This window comes from Hippopotamus amphibius, chromosome 1 (genome assembly GCF_030028045.1).
Source record: "Hippopotamus amphibius kiboko isolate mHipAmp2 chromosome 1, mHipAmp2.hap2, whole genome shotgun sequence".
Lineage (NCBI taxonomy): Eukaryota > Metazoa > Chordata > Mammalia > Artiodactyla > Hippopotamidae > Hippopotamus > Hippopotamus amphibius.
In genome coordinates, this window is record NC_080186.1 from 52,931,183 (window position 1) to 52,946,837 (window position 15,655).

The window sequence follows — 15,655 nt, forward strand, 5'->3', positions numbered from 1 at the left end:
CAGAAGTGAGCCTTGTGGCACTCTGATAGCGTTGTGGGAGCTATGAAAACCATGGCCAGGAGGAGAAAGAAAACGAGTAAAGGGTAGAGTCATGGAAGCCAAATGGAGAAAACAGTTTGAGGAAGAATAATCCATTGTGTCAAATTCTGCAGATAGGTTAAGTAAGACTGAGAACTGACCGTTGGCTAGGGCTTGCTTCTCTAATTCTCCCCTGACTTCTAATGGGTTGTCTTGTTCTGACTTCCCCACCCCACCCCCACCCAGGTTGTGGCAGATACCAATATAAGCGCCATAGCAGCTCAGCTTGAGAACATGTCTACGGGCTACCACCTTGGTTCACCTACTGCAGAGCACCATCCAGAGGACACAGAGTGAGTATTCTAGATGCAGAGTGCCTCTTACGTGTGTGGGCAAAGCTCAGTGAGACCTTTTCCAGATTGTAGACTGTGCTCCCTAAAGGAGAGGAATGGGAAAGTGCACATTACCTTTTCTGATTCCTAGAGAATCTTTAAGAAAGCACCAGGGTTGCCCTACCTCTCACAAGGCTTTGTTCCCCCGTGTGAGTTCTTAACAGACTTGCTGCAGGGCCTGCACACACTGCATCTGGCCACTGTGACCGGTGCCTGTGCCTTCTCTCCTCAGAAGCCACAGATTTATAGGCCAGATGCCCCCTGCTTTATTACACGAGGAACCAGGTTTCCTCAGTTTTCTAAGCGAAAATCTTGTTCTGAGGTTACATCTTCTTGTCATACTTGCTGGCGTCTTTCACTAAAACCTGCCACTGCAGTTAAAGTTGCTCATTAAAGCAGTGTTTCTCAAACTAGAATGTCCATAACAATAACCTAAAGAGCATATTTAAAAATGCTAATTCCTCTGGCCCATTCTCAGAGATGCTGAGTAGGTGGTCTAGGGTGGGTTCTCTGGGGAAATGTTGCTACAGATAAGCAGAGGACCCACACTTTGAGAAATGCTGCCCCAAGTTATTCCTCTCAGCTCTACCAGTGCCTGGTCACTAGCTGGTGCTCAATAAGTGTTTGTTGGCTGATCTGAACGGTTTTTTGGAAGAATCTGATGGTCACAGCCATTCCCAACTTTTTCCTGATCGTTCATCAACTTAAACAACAGCTTTGAGTTTGTTTTCCATGAGGAAAGAATATTAAATTGGGCTCATTTTACTTTTTTCTCCTTATGAAAGTAATGAATGCTTGCTATTAAAATGTGACAAAAAAATGAAAGTATAACATTTTCAAACTAGAGTGGCCCTTTAAAAAAAAATCAGGACCATTATATGAAGAATAGTGTACACTTAGCATCCTTTAATATGTCCATGGAACTACAGGGATGCCCTGTGATCCTGGGTCCTTTGCTATGATTCCACAGCTCCTGGCATGTTGGGAACCACTAGCATAAGAGAATTTAAAATCACTTATAATCCAACCACTGTTAACATTTGGAGATTTTTTTTTTTACTAGTCTTCTACGTGAAAGTAAATTAAAACTGAAAGTGTGAGATAAATGGTGGCTACTCTAATGTTGCCAATGAGGACTGAAGCTGCATTCCTCTCTCTCCCCGAGAAAACAGGCTCTTATTGTGAAAAGGCACAATTAAGAAGGTCTCTAATGATTTGGTGGCCCCCAGGGGCTAGCTCTACAACAATGGCTTTGGATATCTAGGTTCCCATTGCAGTATCCTTGGAAATGGGGGCTGTGTTTGAAAGAGGAGACATGAATCAAGTTCATGTCTAGCCAGTGGGCTATTACTGAGAGTGCTTATAAGGCCACAAAGTGATGAAAGGTAGAGCCTTATTCATGACATCATTACCATTCAGCCACAGGGAATAATACATCATTATGTCAGCAGATATTTATTGAGTGCCTTCCTAAGGCTAGACACTGTACAAGTGCTGGGTCCTGAGGCCTCAAACTTAGAAACATAGATAAAGGCATTGCCCCAGTCCTCATAGAACTGCCAGAGAATTGGAAAAACAGACCTATAATCCATGGTTATAAAAGAGTTGGTAAGTGTTGGAGAGCTGTCCTGTGAAACCATGGCAGAAAGGCATAACTCAGAGAGTATACTTGGAGGCACTAATGCTTAAGCTGAGTTTTAAAATAATTGGGAAAAGCAGGAGTGGTGTTTAAAGTAGGTAATAATGCACATGGTATAGACATTCAGCAATTATTACTGTGGATGCCTGCTGTAAACAACCAGCAAGTGCACCAGTGAACAACTGGTATCAGTGGGAAGCAGCTGAAAATCAGGCTTAAAATAAGCCAGGCAAAATCAAGGAGGAGGAGAGGGAGGAATATTCTGGTCAGACAGAAGAGCATATTCAAAGGTTTCTCATATCCCAGTTTTGCAAATTTCTCTGAGTACACGAAGGCTGTGTTTATATCAGATGGCTCTGCCTCTCGGACATGCATGCTGCCACAAAACAAGTGACCCTGCCAGGATACGCATACGAACCGCCTGCAAATAAGACAACAGGGCCGGGGGTGCCAGAGTTCCTTTAGGTTTTTACCCTTTGGACAACCACGTATGGGAATAAGAAATTGGCGTCAGTTAAGCTTAGCTTTAATTCCCTGAGCCCACACAAGTAATTTAATTTTTAGCCATATTGTTTCTGAGAGAGATGACTTCCACACTGGACGAAGCTTTGGAAATCTAAATTATATGTGTAAAACGAAGTGTCTTTATCCATTTTGCTTCACTTTGGTTTCTCTCTTCTCTTCTGGATTTCAGTTCTCATTATACACAGTCATGATCCTGAGGTTGTTACAGACACAGTGCTTGGTGCTGGGAATGCTCAGAGGGTGGAGACTTTAGGAGTTGATAGTCTGGTAGAGGAGAAAGATGGTTAAGGAATCATGAAACAATATGACAAGTGCTGTATGGAAATCTGGACCAAGTACAAAGGGAACACAGAGAAGGTTGTGGTGCATGTTTCCAAAGGAGTCAGGAAAGCATCACATTGGAGATTGGAGTTGGGTTTTGAAGAATGAGTTCCTGCCCTCAGTGGAAGTGGGGATCAGGTGTGGTGAGGATATTCAGCAGAAAAAGAGCAGCTATTACTGAGCTCTCGGGCTGCTGTCACCTGTTCTGCTCAGAGGTCCACCTGCAGACTGCGGTGTATACGAAGCTCAGGTGATACCCTGCCTCTCCATCACCACACACGTTCTTCAAGGATATTCCATTCAGCTTATACAGTAAGTTGAAAAGTTAAAAATTAAGCAAATGGAAGGGTGCTTTGACAACTTCAACATCATGACTTTATTTTTCAGTTAAAAACTAGTGGGTCTTTATGAAAGAGAAACCTCTAAAACATCAAGAATATTGGCATGATATAGGAAATTCAAAAATAAGTTTCTAGATTGCTTTCTGACAGTTTTATTTGATAAACTGACCTTAATCATTTCGCAGTATGAAAGTCTCTCTCAAATCTGTGTTCTTCCATTAAAATGAAATTCCCTCTCAGTATCTATTCTTGAATTAAACAGCGTGCATTGTGTTTTCAGAACACCTCCACCTAAGATTATTACTTTGGAGAAAGGCTCTGAAGGATTGGGGTTTAGTATTGTAGGGGGTTATGGAAGTCCCCATGGAGACCTGCCAATTTATGTCAAGACTATATTTGCAAAGGTATTTTTTTCCTTTTTACTGTACTTTTTTTTTTTTTTTAATGAAACTTAGGTGAGATTTTTTTAAAGTGTTTTGCTTTGCTTTGCATTGGGTGATACCTGAATGTGTGCATGTATGCTTGTTTTATTTTCATCTTATAGGAAATTTCCACACGACACTAGTGCAAGAAGTGTTATTTTATAAAAGTGGAGTCACAAGAAGTGTAATATTCTTTGGACCCTTTTACAAAAGTAGATGCTAACAGATTTTAAAGAGTATCCCCTTTCAACCACCAGTATATAGAACATGGCATGCTCTTTGGAAGAGCTCCTTGGCCTTGGAAGTATTGTTCTGGCTAGAACAAAGATTTAGCTTCCTCCTTTAAAAAAAGATATTTCAGAGGGCCATGGCATAAAGCTGTGTACAAGCCTGGGATCAGTGCAGCATTAATGGCAGCCTATCACCAAAACCTCAGGATGCTTTAGCTGAAGGTGGTTTCTCTCTTCCGGTAGTCTGCCCGGTACTTGCAGGAGCAGCCCAGTGAGTTAGACTAAGACTGGATAATGGTATCTTTGAGGAATTAAGTAGTCCAATTCATCCCACTTAATACACAGGTCATAGTGTACATTTCTACTGCTGCCTCTAGATGGCTCTTAGATAAGTTTTTAATTTCATTATTAAAGTTGGAATTTAAATTTGTTATAAACTTTTAAGATCTCTGCAAAGTATTTGGTGTTGATCCTACCACTTTATTCTTCATTGCTTTTATCACAATCATTTGTTTATTAATTGATCCAATTGTCTCCTAGTGCTTTATTTTCCTAAAGAAATAAAGGCCTTCAAAAGAGGAAAGAAGATAGATTCTTTCTCCTTCCGGAAGGCTGTACTATACACTATATACAAGTTTGCTTTTACCTGTGCAGATCTTATCACCTGTTAATTGGGTGTAACTGTGACCTGACATAAGCCTTATGTCAGTTGGCATTTGCTTTTGGAACACATTTGGCAGCTGCAGATTTACACATCTGTTTCCATCTTGCTAGGATGCCTGTCAAGGAGGCATGTTATTCCCAGACACACATCTGTTGACCTGGTGATGGATGAATGGGAAGAGGAGAGGCAGATCAGAAACATTCTGGATAACAGTGCTGTCCCAGTCTGATAATTCCCAAGGTGGATAAACCACCTACATACCCTCCTTTTCCTAAGATAACACTATAAGTAGCTGTGATAATGATTCTTTGGGGGAATTGTTATACTTTGCATTTGAAACAGCCAGCTATGGAGATAATGATAGTGCAAGGCTGCAAAGTGAGCTCCCACAAAGCTAAAGACTCCCCCCCGTAGGAATTTGGAAGATCTAAGAACTATAGCTGTATGTTTTCTATTTTTTTAAAAACATGTAAAGAATAAACTGAACATATATTCTTTAAAATGTTTATCTCTGATTCAGTTTTCTGAATCTCGGATGTCCACAGGGTGTGGATTATTATGTGACCTTTTTGGTGTCCTAAGCATCTTTTAACAGTTCTCTTGCTCAACAAAGAAATTAATTTGACCCATCCAGGTCTTTTTTTCCCCCTCCAGAAGTAGAAAGCATCACAGGCACTTAGGGTGTATAGGATTTGCAAGGCTTATTCAGTCTGATTAACAGGCCATCAGGGCCTTCTGTTTTCTTTCAGGTGTTTGGTTGGAAACTTCAAAGGGAAAGCCAACTTTAGATCTTAGTTCCTTCAGCAGCGGAATTTTACCATAAGCCAACAAGAGATTGGCCTAAAGACTTCAACAACCCTGAAAATTGAGGGACCAGTGTTTTGGAGCCTGTGAAATCTGAAAACATGAATTTGATCATCATTCGTTTCATTTTATTATACCACCACCATGATTGAGTACATGCCATGTGCCATACACTTAATCCTTAGAACAGGATGAAAGATAGATAGTAGAGCCTGTTTCACAGCATCAGGGAGGGTGAAATGACCAAACTGGGACACAGCAAGTGGGAAGGCCACTTTTACAAACTAGATGGAGGTCTGCCTGTGAGCAATTTGTTTCTTCCTTCCCTTATTTAGTCTACAGATGCCACATCAGTAAAGTAGGAGAGGAGATTCAGGACAGTGTAATTATTGCATGTAAGCACAGCAATACCTGGAATAGTGCACACATCCTAGAAAGTTGAAAAAAATCAACTTTTTTTGCATTAGTGAAAATGACAACTTGAAGAGCTTAATGTGCTTTTTAAAAAACTAATTACACAGGTATCTGAGGTTAACTAAAGCCGTTAAATCTCAGCATGTAAAATGTATTAAAATCAAGTTAGATTTTTCCATTAGCATTACTCATTTAATCCTGTCTTTCGTGCAGCTAACACACTTACTTAAAAAAAAAATTTGAATGAAGCTGCAAATGATTTAGTCTTGGTATTTTTCCCCCACTATAGTTCTGGTTTTGAATATTCTTTATTACACCTTTTTACAGGAATTCCACCCTTTTCACGGCTTTAAAACTCTAGATAATTCACCCAGCACCTGAGGACCTGCACGCTGTAGGACACAGGTCTCTGGAGTGTAGGTGTCTTAGTTTGGCTTCTGCAGGAGGCAATTAGAGACCAGGTGCCTGCGGGCCCTGATTAACTTCCCCAGTAGTTTGACATCATTTAGAGGACTCTTTTGGCACCAGCATTTCAAGGAATTCACACAATTACCCCAACAGATGAAGAAAGCTTCCTGTGAATCATTTTCTACGTCTTTTCTTTCCTTACTCCTCCAAAGTATTTCTAGTAATATCATGGTGTTTTTGATACTCAGCTTTAGCGTGAAAAAAAGCCCAAGTTTCACTTGCTTTGTGCCATTCTGAAGAGCCATGCATGACTGAACATGTAATGGAAGTAGTCATTTAGAAACCTATTTAGATGGATCAAAGATAAAGTTGAAGTTATTGAATATGAAATTACAAAATTTTAGAAATGCTCCACATCTGTGTATTTATATAGAGAGCAGCTTTATTGAGATATATTCATGTCCCATACAATTCACCCATTTAGAGGCTATAGTTATTTCTGACAGATCACCACAGTGCTAATAGCTTCATAATACAATGGAACCCTATATAATGATGGTGTTGGCAATAAAACTAACACCAGATTCAGATCTGCCTTTGTATGCTACATATTCATGAATATGATGTGATATGGCATTCAAATTCCATTCAGTACTGAATACTGAAATAAGGTCCTACTTATATTAAAAGAAATGTGAATGTCAGAACATTTCTACTAGTATGTTATGTAAACAATGCATAATTATGATTACTGTTCAACCATTATTCAAATTACATACCCTACATTTTTCTTAGTTTTCTTAATTTAAAAACATTACCTAGAAATAACTTTAATTGGTAGTTTTAAAAGTTTTTCTTTTAATATGCACACCATAATATTAATATTATTTGACTGTTAATTGCATCATCCTGGATTAAACTGGAATGTTTCTTGCTTGCAGGGAGCAGCTGCAGATGATGGCCGACTGAAGCGAGGTGATCAGATTTTAGCTGTTAATGGCGAGACTCTGGAAGGTGTTACACATGAGGAAGCTGTGGCCATTCTAAAATGCCAAAGAGGAACTGTAGTCTTAACTGTGCTGTCCTGATCACAAGATAGATGTGGTTGTAGAATATCCATAGGAAGACAAAGTTCTGAAAGAGGGTAAAAAGCAACCTCAGCTAAAACCCATCTTCATTCTTACCATCTCATCCCCTCTGCTCGGGAGAGATGGACCAGGTTTCACATGAATTTCCTAAGTCGACAATCTAATGTTTCCCAGCATCTCTCACCTCTTGGTGAGGTTAATTTCTAACAGCTGAGTCTGAATCGTTTTGCATTTAACATCAGTGTTTATCAACTAGTAGTAAGTGGTTCTGATTATATTTGCTGAAACGGAAGTTAACAACCTCTCCTTCCTTATGTCCTTCTCTCCCCATCCCGACTCTTATGGAGGCTGAGCAGCAACCAGATCACATCCGATGAACAGAAACAAATGTTAAACAACTTGTCATCTCACTCATGATTTACGTATGCTAATTGTCTCTTCAAATACACCAGAAGACATTAGCAGTGTAATTAACTTCGCAGTGATCCCCATGATGAAATACCAAATGCTCCTGTGGGAAATTACTGTGCTCTTTTTCTGTACGACTTATCATCAAAGAAGCCTCAAATTCATTTCTCTGGGTAGATCTTTATACGTTAGTCATTGATGATTATGATGAGTCAATTTACAGACTGTAATCTAAAAATTCTGAATGGCTTTCTAATTGTTTTCTTAGCTACATAAATGCACACCACTGAGCAAATGCACCTTCTCAGCAGGAACGATTAGCATCCATGTTCTGAATTCTAACAATGCTAAGTTATGCTCAAGTCTAGGAAGTTCATCTGGAGTTAACGGCATCCCAGTAGGCAGGCATCCTTCCCACCCCTTAGGCTTCAGACTAGGAGGTGGAAGCCCCAGAACCACACTGCAGAGATCAACAAGTTTTTACTAAAGTCAGCCAAGGTCTGGATGGCCTTGGCATTGTGCAAAGTGGAGTGACAAATTTGAATATCCCTCCCCTTGGCTCCATACCTGTCAGACTAGCAGCACAGACTATAGGAACGTAGATGGAGCAACACAGCCACAAAGTGAGCAGATGAACTGAGCGTAGGCATCAGTGATGGCTCCTTGGCTACTGTTTCCTGGTCTCCAGAGAGCCTTCCATTTGCTGAAGTGTGCATGCTAAGAAAGTAGCTACAGCAGAAATTACAAGAATACCTTTAAAGTTGGTTAGGGGCCTTCTTATTCAGCTATTAGGAAAAGGGGGGAGATGCTTATCAATGAATGTTATAGGTTCTTCTGTAAAAAAATGCACCACAAAAGATGAGTACCAGGATGAGTGATAGAAGTAGTGTGGCATTATTTAACTAAAACACAATGCTGCAAATAGTTCACAATAATTATCAAAATGTAATGGGCTCTGTCGTAAAATGTTATTTCATAAGTATAGATTTTAATTGAGAACTGTCTTTCAGTAGATGTAATCACAAAGTGCATTAACTCTTGTTGGAATATTTATTTTGTGGCTATTCCAGAGTATAGAGTGCCTAAATTTTTTGTTGAAAACGTCTTTCATGACTGGTATTAAGTTTTCTGAAATTACACATGGCTTTTGAAATTTCTAATGTATCCCTAGATACACAGTGTTGTTAGAAATTGTTTTCCAATGCATGAGAACCTATCAGCCTCAGAACGTTCTATGTTAATTGTATCTGCAAGAACACTTCAAGCAGCCAAGAAGAAATAAAGCCCAAATAAAACTTGAAAATGCACCTTAAAAAAAATATATATATACATATATGTTATATATATATATATACACACACATATATATATACTTTTGAAATGTGATTCTGCTTGATTTGGATGGAATGCCATTAAATACACATTTTGAAGTAACGTATCATTGTGTTTCTTTACACATTATCCTTTTAGGACATGCTACTAAAAGTCTCTTGATAAAGGAATTGTGATGCTTTATACTCCTTGCTGCAGTAAACTGATATAACTAGTGCTTCTTATAACTGGTTCTGTCTCTGCTTACATGACTATTAAATAACTGCCTTCCCAAAAACATTTTTTTTTTTGCATCAGAACTTACCAACAAGCTAAGAGGATATGAAGATGGGAATTTGTGAAAGGAGTTCTCTCATAGCCACATATATTGTTATAGCCTCATCATGTGGGCCATTTAAGTATAGTAATGATATCACTTGTTAGAGTTAGCATGAGAGGCAAGTAAACCAGGAAAGATAAAACTGCTGAATGTTTTTATGTATAAGGTGTTTCCAAAAATTCTAAATAAATGTAGTTACCAAGGAGCAAATGGGGTTTTATTATATATGAAAAAGTTTAATTTCTGCATTGGATTTTGTGTTTTCATCAGCTATTTTGTTCCCTAATAGAAAAAGAATCGACTTTTCACAAAGTTTTCCGGTATCATATTAAAATCTAGGATCCATTAATAGCTGCCTTGTATTAATTGCCAGCTGCGTTGTCAGGCATTAAAAGAGATGCTTTACAAAGGAGGCAGTATAGATGTCCGGAAGGTGAGTCTTGGCATCATACTGCCTGAGCTTGAATCTTTACATAGTAGCTATGTGACATTGTCCAAGTTAGTTTCTTCCATTAGAAAGTGGGAAGAGGACGGTTCAAAGCACTGTAAGGAGAGAAATCCAAGTAGAACTCTTAGTCTAGTGCCTGGCTCATAGTAAATACTACATAGATATTAACAATAAACTTCGTATCCCATTTATTGAGGTGGCCTGAAATTAGACACATGCTGGCAATTAGCGGTTTCAATCAGTAATGACCTTTAAAAAATATGTATTTCTGAGAGTGGCTTAGCTCTGATTGTTACCCCAAATCAGATAACAAAGTTTGTAACTGATTACAATGGTATGAGCTTGAGTAACTAGAGCTTGTGTTATCAAAAAGCTGAAACCAAGGCTTCCCTCATCAGCCATGCCACTGGGATATACCTGAGATGGGGAGTAATACCAGCTCCATAAGCCTGCCGCCCACCTCTGGAATCAGGCGAGGCACCTCAATTACCATCAACCCTTGGCAAGGGATTTTAACCTGGTACATTCCAGGAATTTGGAATTGTAAACTGTTGTTTTATTAACCCAGCCATACACCCTTTCTTCCCTTCTTCACACCCATCCACTGTCAAAACGTCAGCCCCCATCCCCCCCACCAGATGCGAAGCTTCTTTGAAAACAGGGACTAGGTCACATTCATCTTCATGTTAATTTCACCCAGCATACTTTTCAAATTCTGTATTCAGAACATCTTTAGATGTTTATTTGGGTCTTTTTTTTTTTAACATCTTCCATTTCCCTCCTCATGTCCATGTTTTCCCTTACCTCAGAGGTCAACAAACTTTTGATATGAAGAACCAGATAATAAATATTTTAGGCTTTTCAGGCCTTTGCAACCTTTGCCATTGTAGCATGGAAATAGCAACAGACAATACATAAATGAACAAGCTGTCTGTGTTCTAATAAAGCTTTATTTACACAAACAGGCAGTGAGCCAATTTGGCCCACAGGCTGTACTTTGCTGCTGCTTTATATACATGAATATAATTTAAGGCTCTAGTAGTTAAGATCTTTAGCTGCTATAGTAGTCCATCTTTGCTATTCCGGGAGTGTTCTATTGATTGAATTATCTTTCCTGATTATGGATGGGTCTTTTGGCTTCTTTGCATGTCTGATAATTTTTTATTGGATGCAAGCATTGTAAAATTTACATCGTTGGGTGATGGATTCCTTTGCGTTCCTTTAAATAGCAGTGGACTGTTTGCGCATGCAGTTATGTTAAATCATAATCAGTTTGATCCCTTCAGCTCTTGTTTTCAGGCTTTCCTAGGGCAGATCCAATGCAGCCTTTAGAGCTAATTTTGCCCCACTGTTAAGGCTTTCTGAAATTTCTATCCAATGCCTGTATATGATGAGGTCTTTCCACTCTGACAGGTGGAAACCATCCACAGCCCTGTCTGAACTCCAGGTGATTCTTTCCTTGAAGAGTTCCCTCTTGTGCTCGTGCAGATTGGTATTCCAAACGAGACTTAGGGGCCTCTATAGCTACAGGGTTCTGGGCTCTCACTCCATGCAGCTCCCTCCTAGCCAGCCTTCTGCCTTACAGCTCACCCACCCTGAACTTTGATCTCTCTCCGCTACTCATGGAGTCTATTTGGTTCCCCTTCCCTGGGTTGTAGCGTGGGTACTGCCTCCAGGCAGTAAACTGGGGCACTTGTAGACCTTCCCTTGTTTCCCTTCTTTGGGGCATTAAAATCCTGTTGTCCAATGTCTGCAAACTCTTGTTTCATATGTTATGTCACTCTTTTAGCTGTTTACTACAGCAGGTGGGCAATTCGCATAGCACTTAATCGTGGACAGAAGCAAAAGTCCTTTATTCTTAATCTAATCAAAAGGATTTAAGAAGGTAATAATCAGTTTCTCACAATATGATGATTCAATTTTCTGAAAGCATTTTGCACTTAAAACAGCACTATCCCAGGAAGCCCCCTTGGTTTCTCCAATTTCTGGAACTGACAGCCCATTTGACTCAGTCTTTGGGTTCCTTCTCCCACCCCCGCCCACAGCCACCCCTGCCACAGCCCCCCTGCCCAGGTGACCTAGGGAGGATACCCCTCCTGAGAAACACACTTTGTCAGGATCAGTAGTCCCATCATCTTATCTTGGGAGATGGAGCCACATCGCCTTTCCTTAGTGTTGGTTTTAGAACTTTATAAGAAACTGAAACTTTTTGTCCCCAATTCTCCTCCCCAATTTTATACTTTATTTATACTTCTATTTTCCTATTAAAGTCAGTCAGAATAGTGAGACTTTTTTGAAAACACAACTTTAAATTTAGGTAATAGTTCCAGTTTTGTCAGCCTCGTGCAAATGTTAAATTTTTGACAGCTTGACTCTCAAACCTCAGATTCTCTATATTTAAGTAAAGATGAAAAAAGAAACATTTCACTGTCTGCATAACACCAAGATAAACTGAAATTTGGAAGGGTTCTGTGTGTGTGTGTGTGTGTGTGTGTGTGTGTATAAGAGTCTCTAACCTCCACACATTCTGAGCAGTGCTTCCATTTCCAATCACTTTAAAGAGGAAGAAGCTGCTTTGGTCTTGGGTCCCTGAGATGCTGCTGTCAACTATCAGGACCTGTGCTGGGCAAAGCTATATAGGAGCAAAAAATTTTTCTGATCCTCCTTCTAGAAACAGATTTTAGAAACTGTGGCACCCTCAGAATTGGAGTCTGTTCTGCTTGCCACAGTGCCACCCTCATTTCACAGGTGGGAAAAACATGCCGGAGGGAGTAAGTGGCTTGTGCAGTCTACCCAGCTAATTTGCAGGCAGAAGAGTCTTCAACAAACCTCGGTGGAAATTCATCAATTTAGCAAACTATCATAGAGCACCCACATATGGCTTCTAAATTAGCCCCAAATTTTTAAAGCTTATTTCAGCTGTCCCTAACTTAGCTCCACAACACAAGGCACTTGCAAGACAAAAATAAAGGCTAGGGAACAGAGAAAAAAAGACATATCTTTTGTCTTCTGTTGACAAAGAAGACCCAGTCTGTCAACTCCCCATACAGCTCTACATCCTGGGAGGAATTCCCAGGCAGTTTAGGCATTCTTCTCAAGGCAGCCATAGCTGATGGCAGGTGCAGTGCCACCTGCCCCTCTCGCCTAATGTCTTGACTGGGCACGTGCCCTGCTTTCCTCTCCTGGGAGAGCAAAAGAAATGGTGATGGAGTGAGGGGTACCAGCCACTCCAGAAACTTATTTTATTTTCCTGGGAACGTCAGGATTGCTGTTTGAAAACAGATTCCAGTGACCCCCACACCCTGAGGGATGGAATTGATCTGTTTGTAAAAGTTGGGGGAAGAAATTTCCTGTCTGACATTTTATTGGTCAGGGTTCTCCAAAGAAATGAAACCAATAGGGTGTGTGTGTTTTTAAAGAGATTTAAGGAACTGGCTCCTGCAATTATGGAAGCTGGCAAGCCCAAAATCTTCAGTGTGGGTTGACAGGTTCACAGCCCAGGAGAGCTGATGGTGCCGATGAGGGCTGAAGACTGCAGGAGAATTTCCTTCTGTTCAGAGAGGCCAGTCTTTTTGTTCTATTTAGGCCTTCAGGTGATTGTATGCAGCCCACCCATGTTACAGAAGACAATCTGCTAACTCAGAGTCTACTGATTTAAATGTTAGTCTCATCCAAAAGCACCCTCAAAGTTGATACAGAACAATAACTATCACAGACGTTATGGGACGTTGCACTGCAACTCCTCCGGGGAATGCCTTGCCTTACGGTAAGCAGGTGAGTGTTTTCCATCCTTGTTCTCAGCCCTTTCCTGGCCCCCTGCCCCTTTGGGTGTCCACAGCGGTGGTACCATCACCACTATCACCTCCCTAGATCCCCAGGGGCAGACAGCTGAGGTCTTGCCCCCACCATCGTGCTGCCAAAAACCCCCAGGTATTTATACCTAATTAGGTGGCGTCTCATTTCACTGAGGGTAAAGTCCAGACAGCGTGTTTTTGAGACACTTCGTGATTTAGCTTCTGTCTAAATCTCCAGCAGTAGTATTAACACTAGTGTCACCAAACTGCTCCCAGGATAAGCCAGGCCCTCTTGCCCTTAGGCCTTTGCACACATTGTTCATTAGCAGAGCGAGCAATGCTGCTCAAGGTTCAGCCACTGACCGGCATGAGCAGCATCACCTGGGAGACAGGCGAATGTGTGCTCTGCCCTGGACCAATGCAATCAGAATCTCTGGGGTGGGGCCCAGCAACCGGAGACTCTCCATTTGGCTCTGATACACACTAAAGTTAGAGAACCACTAGGCTAGAGCACTCGCCTCCCTCTTCCTTCTGGCCTGCGGTCAGTTACAATTGCCAAACTCTTTTTGGTCAATATCAGCGGCCTCCACCTGTTAGAGGCAGACAGGAAAACAGGCCTCCTCCCTCACCGCCTTGCTATCTGAGGTATGTTACACTGAGACAAGTCTGCCTGAATTGGCCACCTGGATAAACATTCATCAGCAGGCCACACAACACACAGCCCCACCTGTCCAGACAGCCCGGTGAGCTGACTTCTCTGTCTTTTTAGGCCAGTGGTTCCTAACGTTGGCCGTACATTAAAATCACCTGGGGATATTTTAAATGCCCAGTGCCTGGGCTACACCCCAGACCAATTAAATGGGGACGGAGGCGAGAAAGGATGAGATCCAAGAATTTTTTTTTAGAGCTCCCCAGGGGATGCTACTGTGCAGACAGGGTCAAGAACTAATGTTTTAGGTCTTCCCACAAACACCTGGTTTGAAAAGTTTCAGTCCCAGGCAATTGCAACAACATTGGAACTTTCTGTCCCACCAGATAAACCCTTCCTGAGGAGGGGCGTGGAGGTGGCAGGGGACATGCAGAACTGAGGGTTCCCAACCTAGAAGACTTCCCTGATGGTGTTGGGCTTTAGATCACAACGTCCTGTTTAAGCAAGGGGAGAGGGGGTGCCTCTTTCCTCCTCCTACCAACCACAGATCTTGTACACATTCATTTCACTAACTTAAAAATTAACCCTAGGTAATCCACGCACCCTTTAGTTTAGTTTTAGATGATGATATTTGAAGCCATCCCGGAAGTATATCATCTTTCCATTGCTGTTGAAGCCATTCCAGAGGTACACAGTGTTTCAAATGCTAATTAATTATCCATCTTTGGACATAAGATTTCCATTATGGGTACAACTTCAGCATTAACTCACCACCCTGTGGTGTAAAGCCAGTTTATATGTGCATCACACTGTATTACAGTAGTTATAGAGACTATCATACAGTCTCCTTTGACATGTCACTTCCTCCAGGAAGCTTCCCTGACCTCACAGACCTGGATGTCTTTCTCCTCTGCTTGGGGTTCACCCCAAGCTTCCCCTATCATGTCAACTGTGGGAGAGTTGGTGTCTGTTAACCTGTCTGTTGTTCATGCCAAATCCTGAACACCCTGAGGACAGAAACAGTGTCTTTCAGACTTGTATCCCCAGCACCCAGCATAGTACTGGCATAAGTGTTCAAATACTTGTTAAATGAAAATATCCAGGCATTGTGCCAGATACAACTTTTTTTAACCTCTCTGCAATTTACTTTGAAATGCATTTTTTAAAAGATGGGTTCATGGGTCAATAGATGGACAGATGCATGGAGAGCTGTGTGATAAAACATGTTTAGTAAAATGTTAATGACAACCTTGGTGGTGGATTTCTCTGTGAAGTTTTTCAATTTGCTGTATGTTTGAAATTTTGCATAATAAAATATTGGGGGGAGGACCCAGTGAATCTTCACAATCCTTCAGGATGGGTATTATTGCCCCCACTGTTTACAGAAGGTGGAAACTAACCAAATAAATTAGAAATCTGCTCAAGGTCACACAACAGGT

The 15,655-nt window shown here is 41.0% G+C and overlaps 1 protein-coding gene across 6 annotated transcripts in view; it reads left to right on the forward strand.

Annotated features, from left to right (window-relative positions):
- The window catches only part of PATJ (PATJ crumbs cell polarity complex component), a 335,749-nt gene extending 326,227 nt beyond the window's left edge, over positions 1-9,522 (forward strand). For 3 of the 6 annotated variants that reach the window (XM_057712781.1, XM_057712772.1, XM_057712789.1), the window contains 3 exons: positions 265-371; positions 3,517-3,640; positions 7,120-9,522. In XM_057712781.1, the coding sequence (XP_057568764.1) occupies positions 265-371; positions 3,517-3,640; positions 7,120-7,266 (378 nt within the window). In that variant the 3' untranslated portion in view covers positions 7,267-9,522. The other 3 variants (XM_057712798.1, XM_057712814.1, XM_057712807.1) reach the window with 3 other exon arrangements.
- The last annotated feature ends 6,133 nt before the right edge of the window (positions 9,523-15,655 follow it).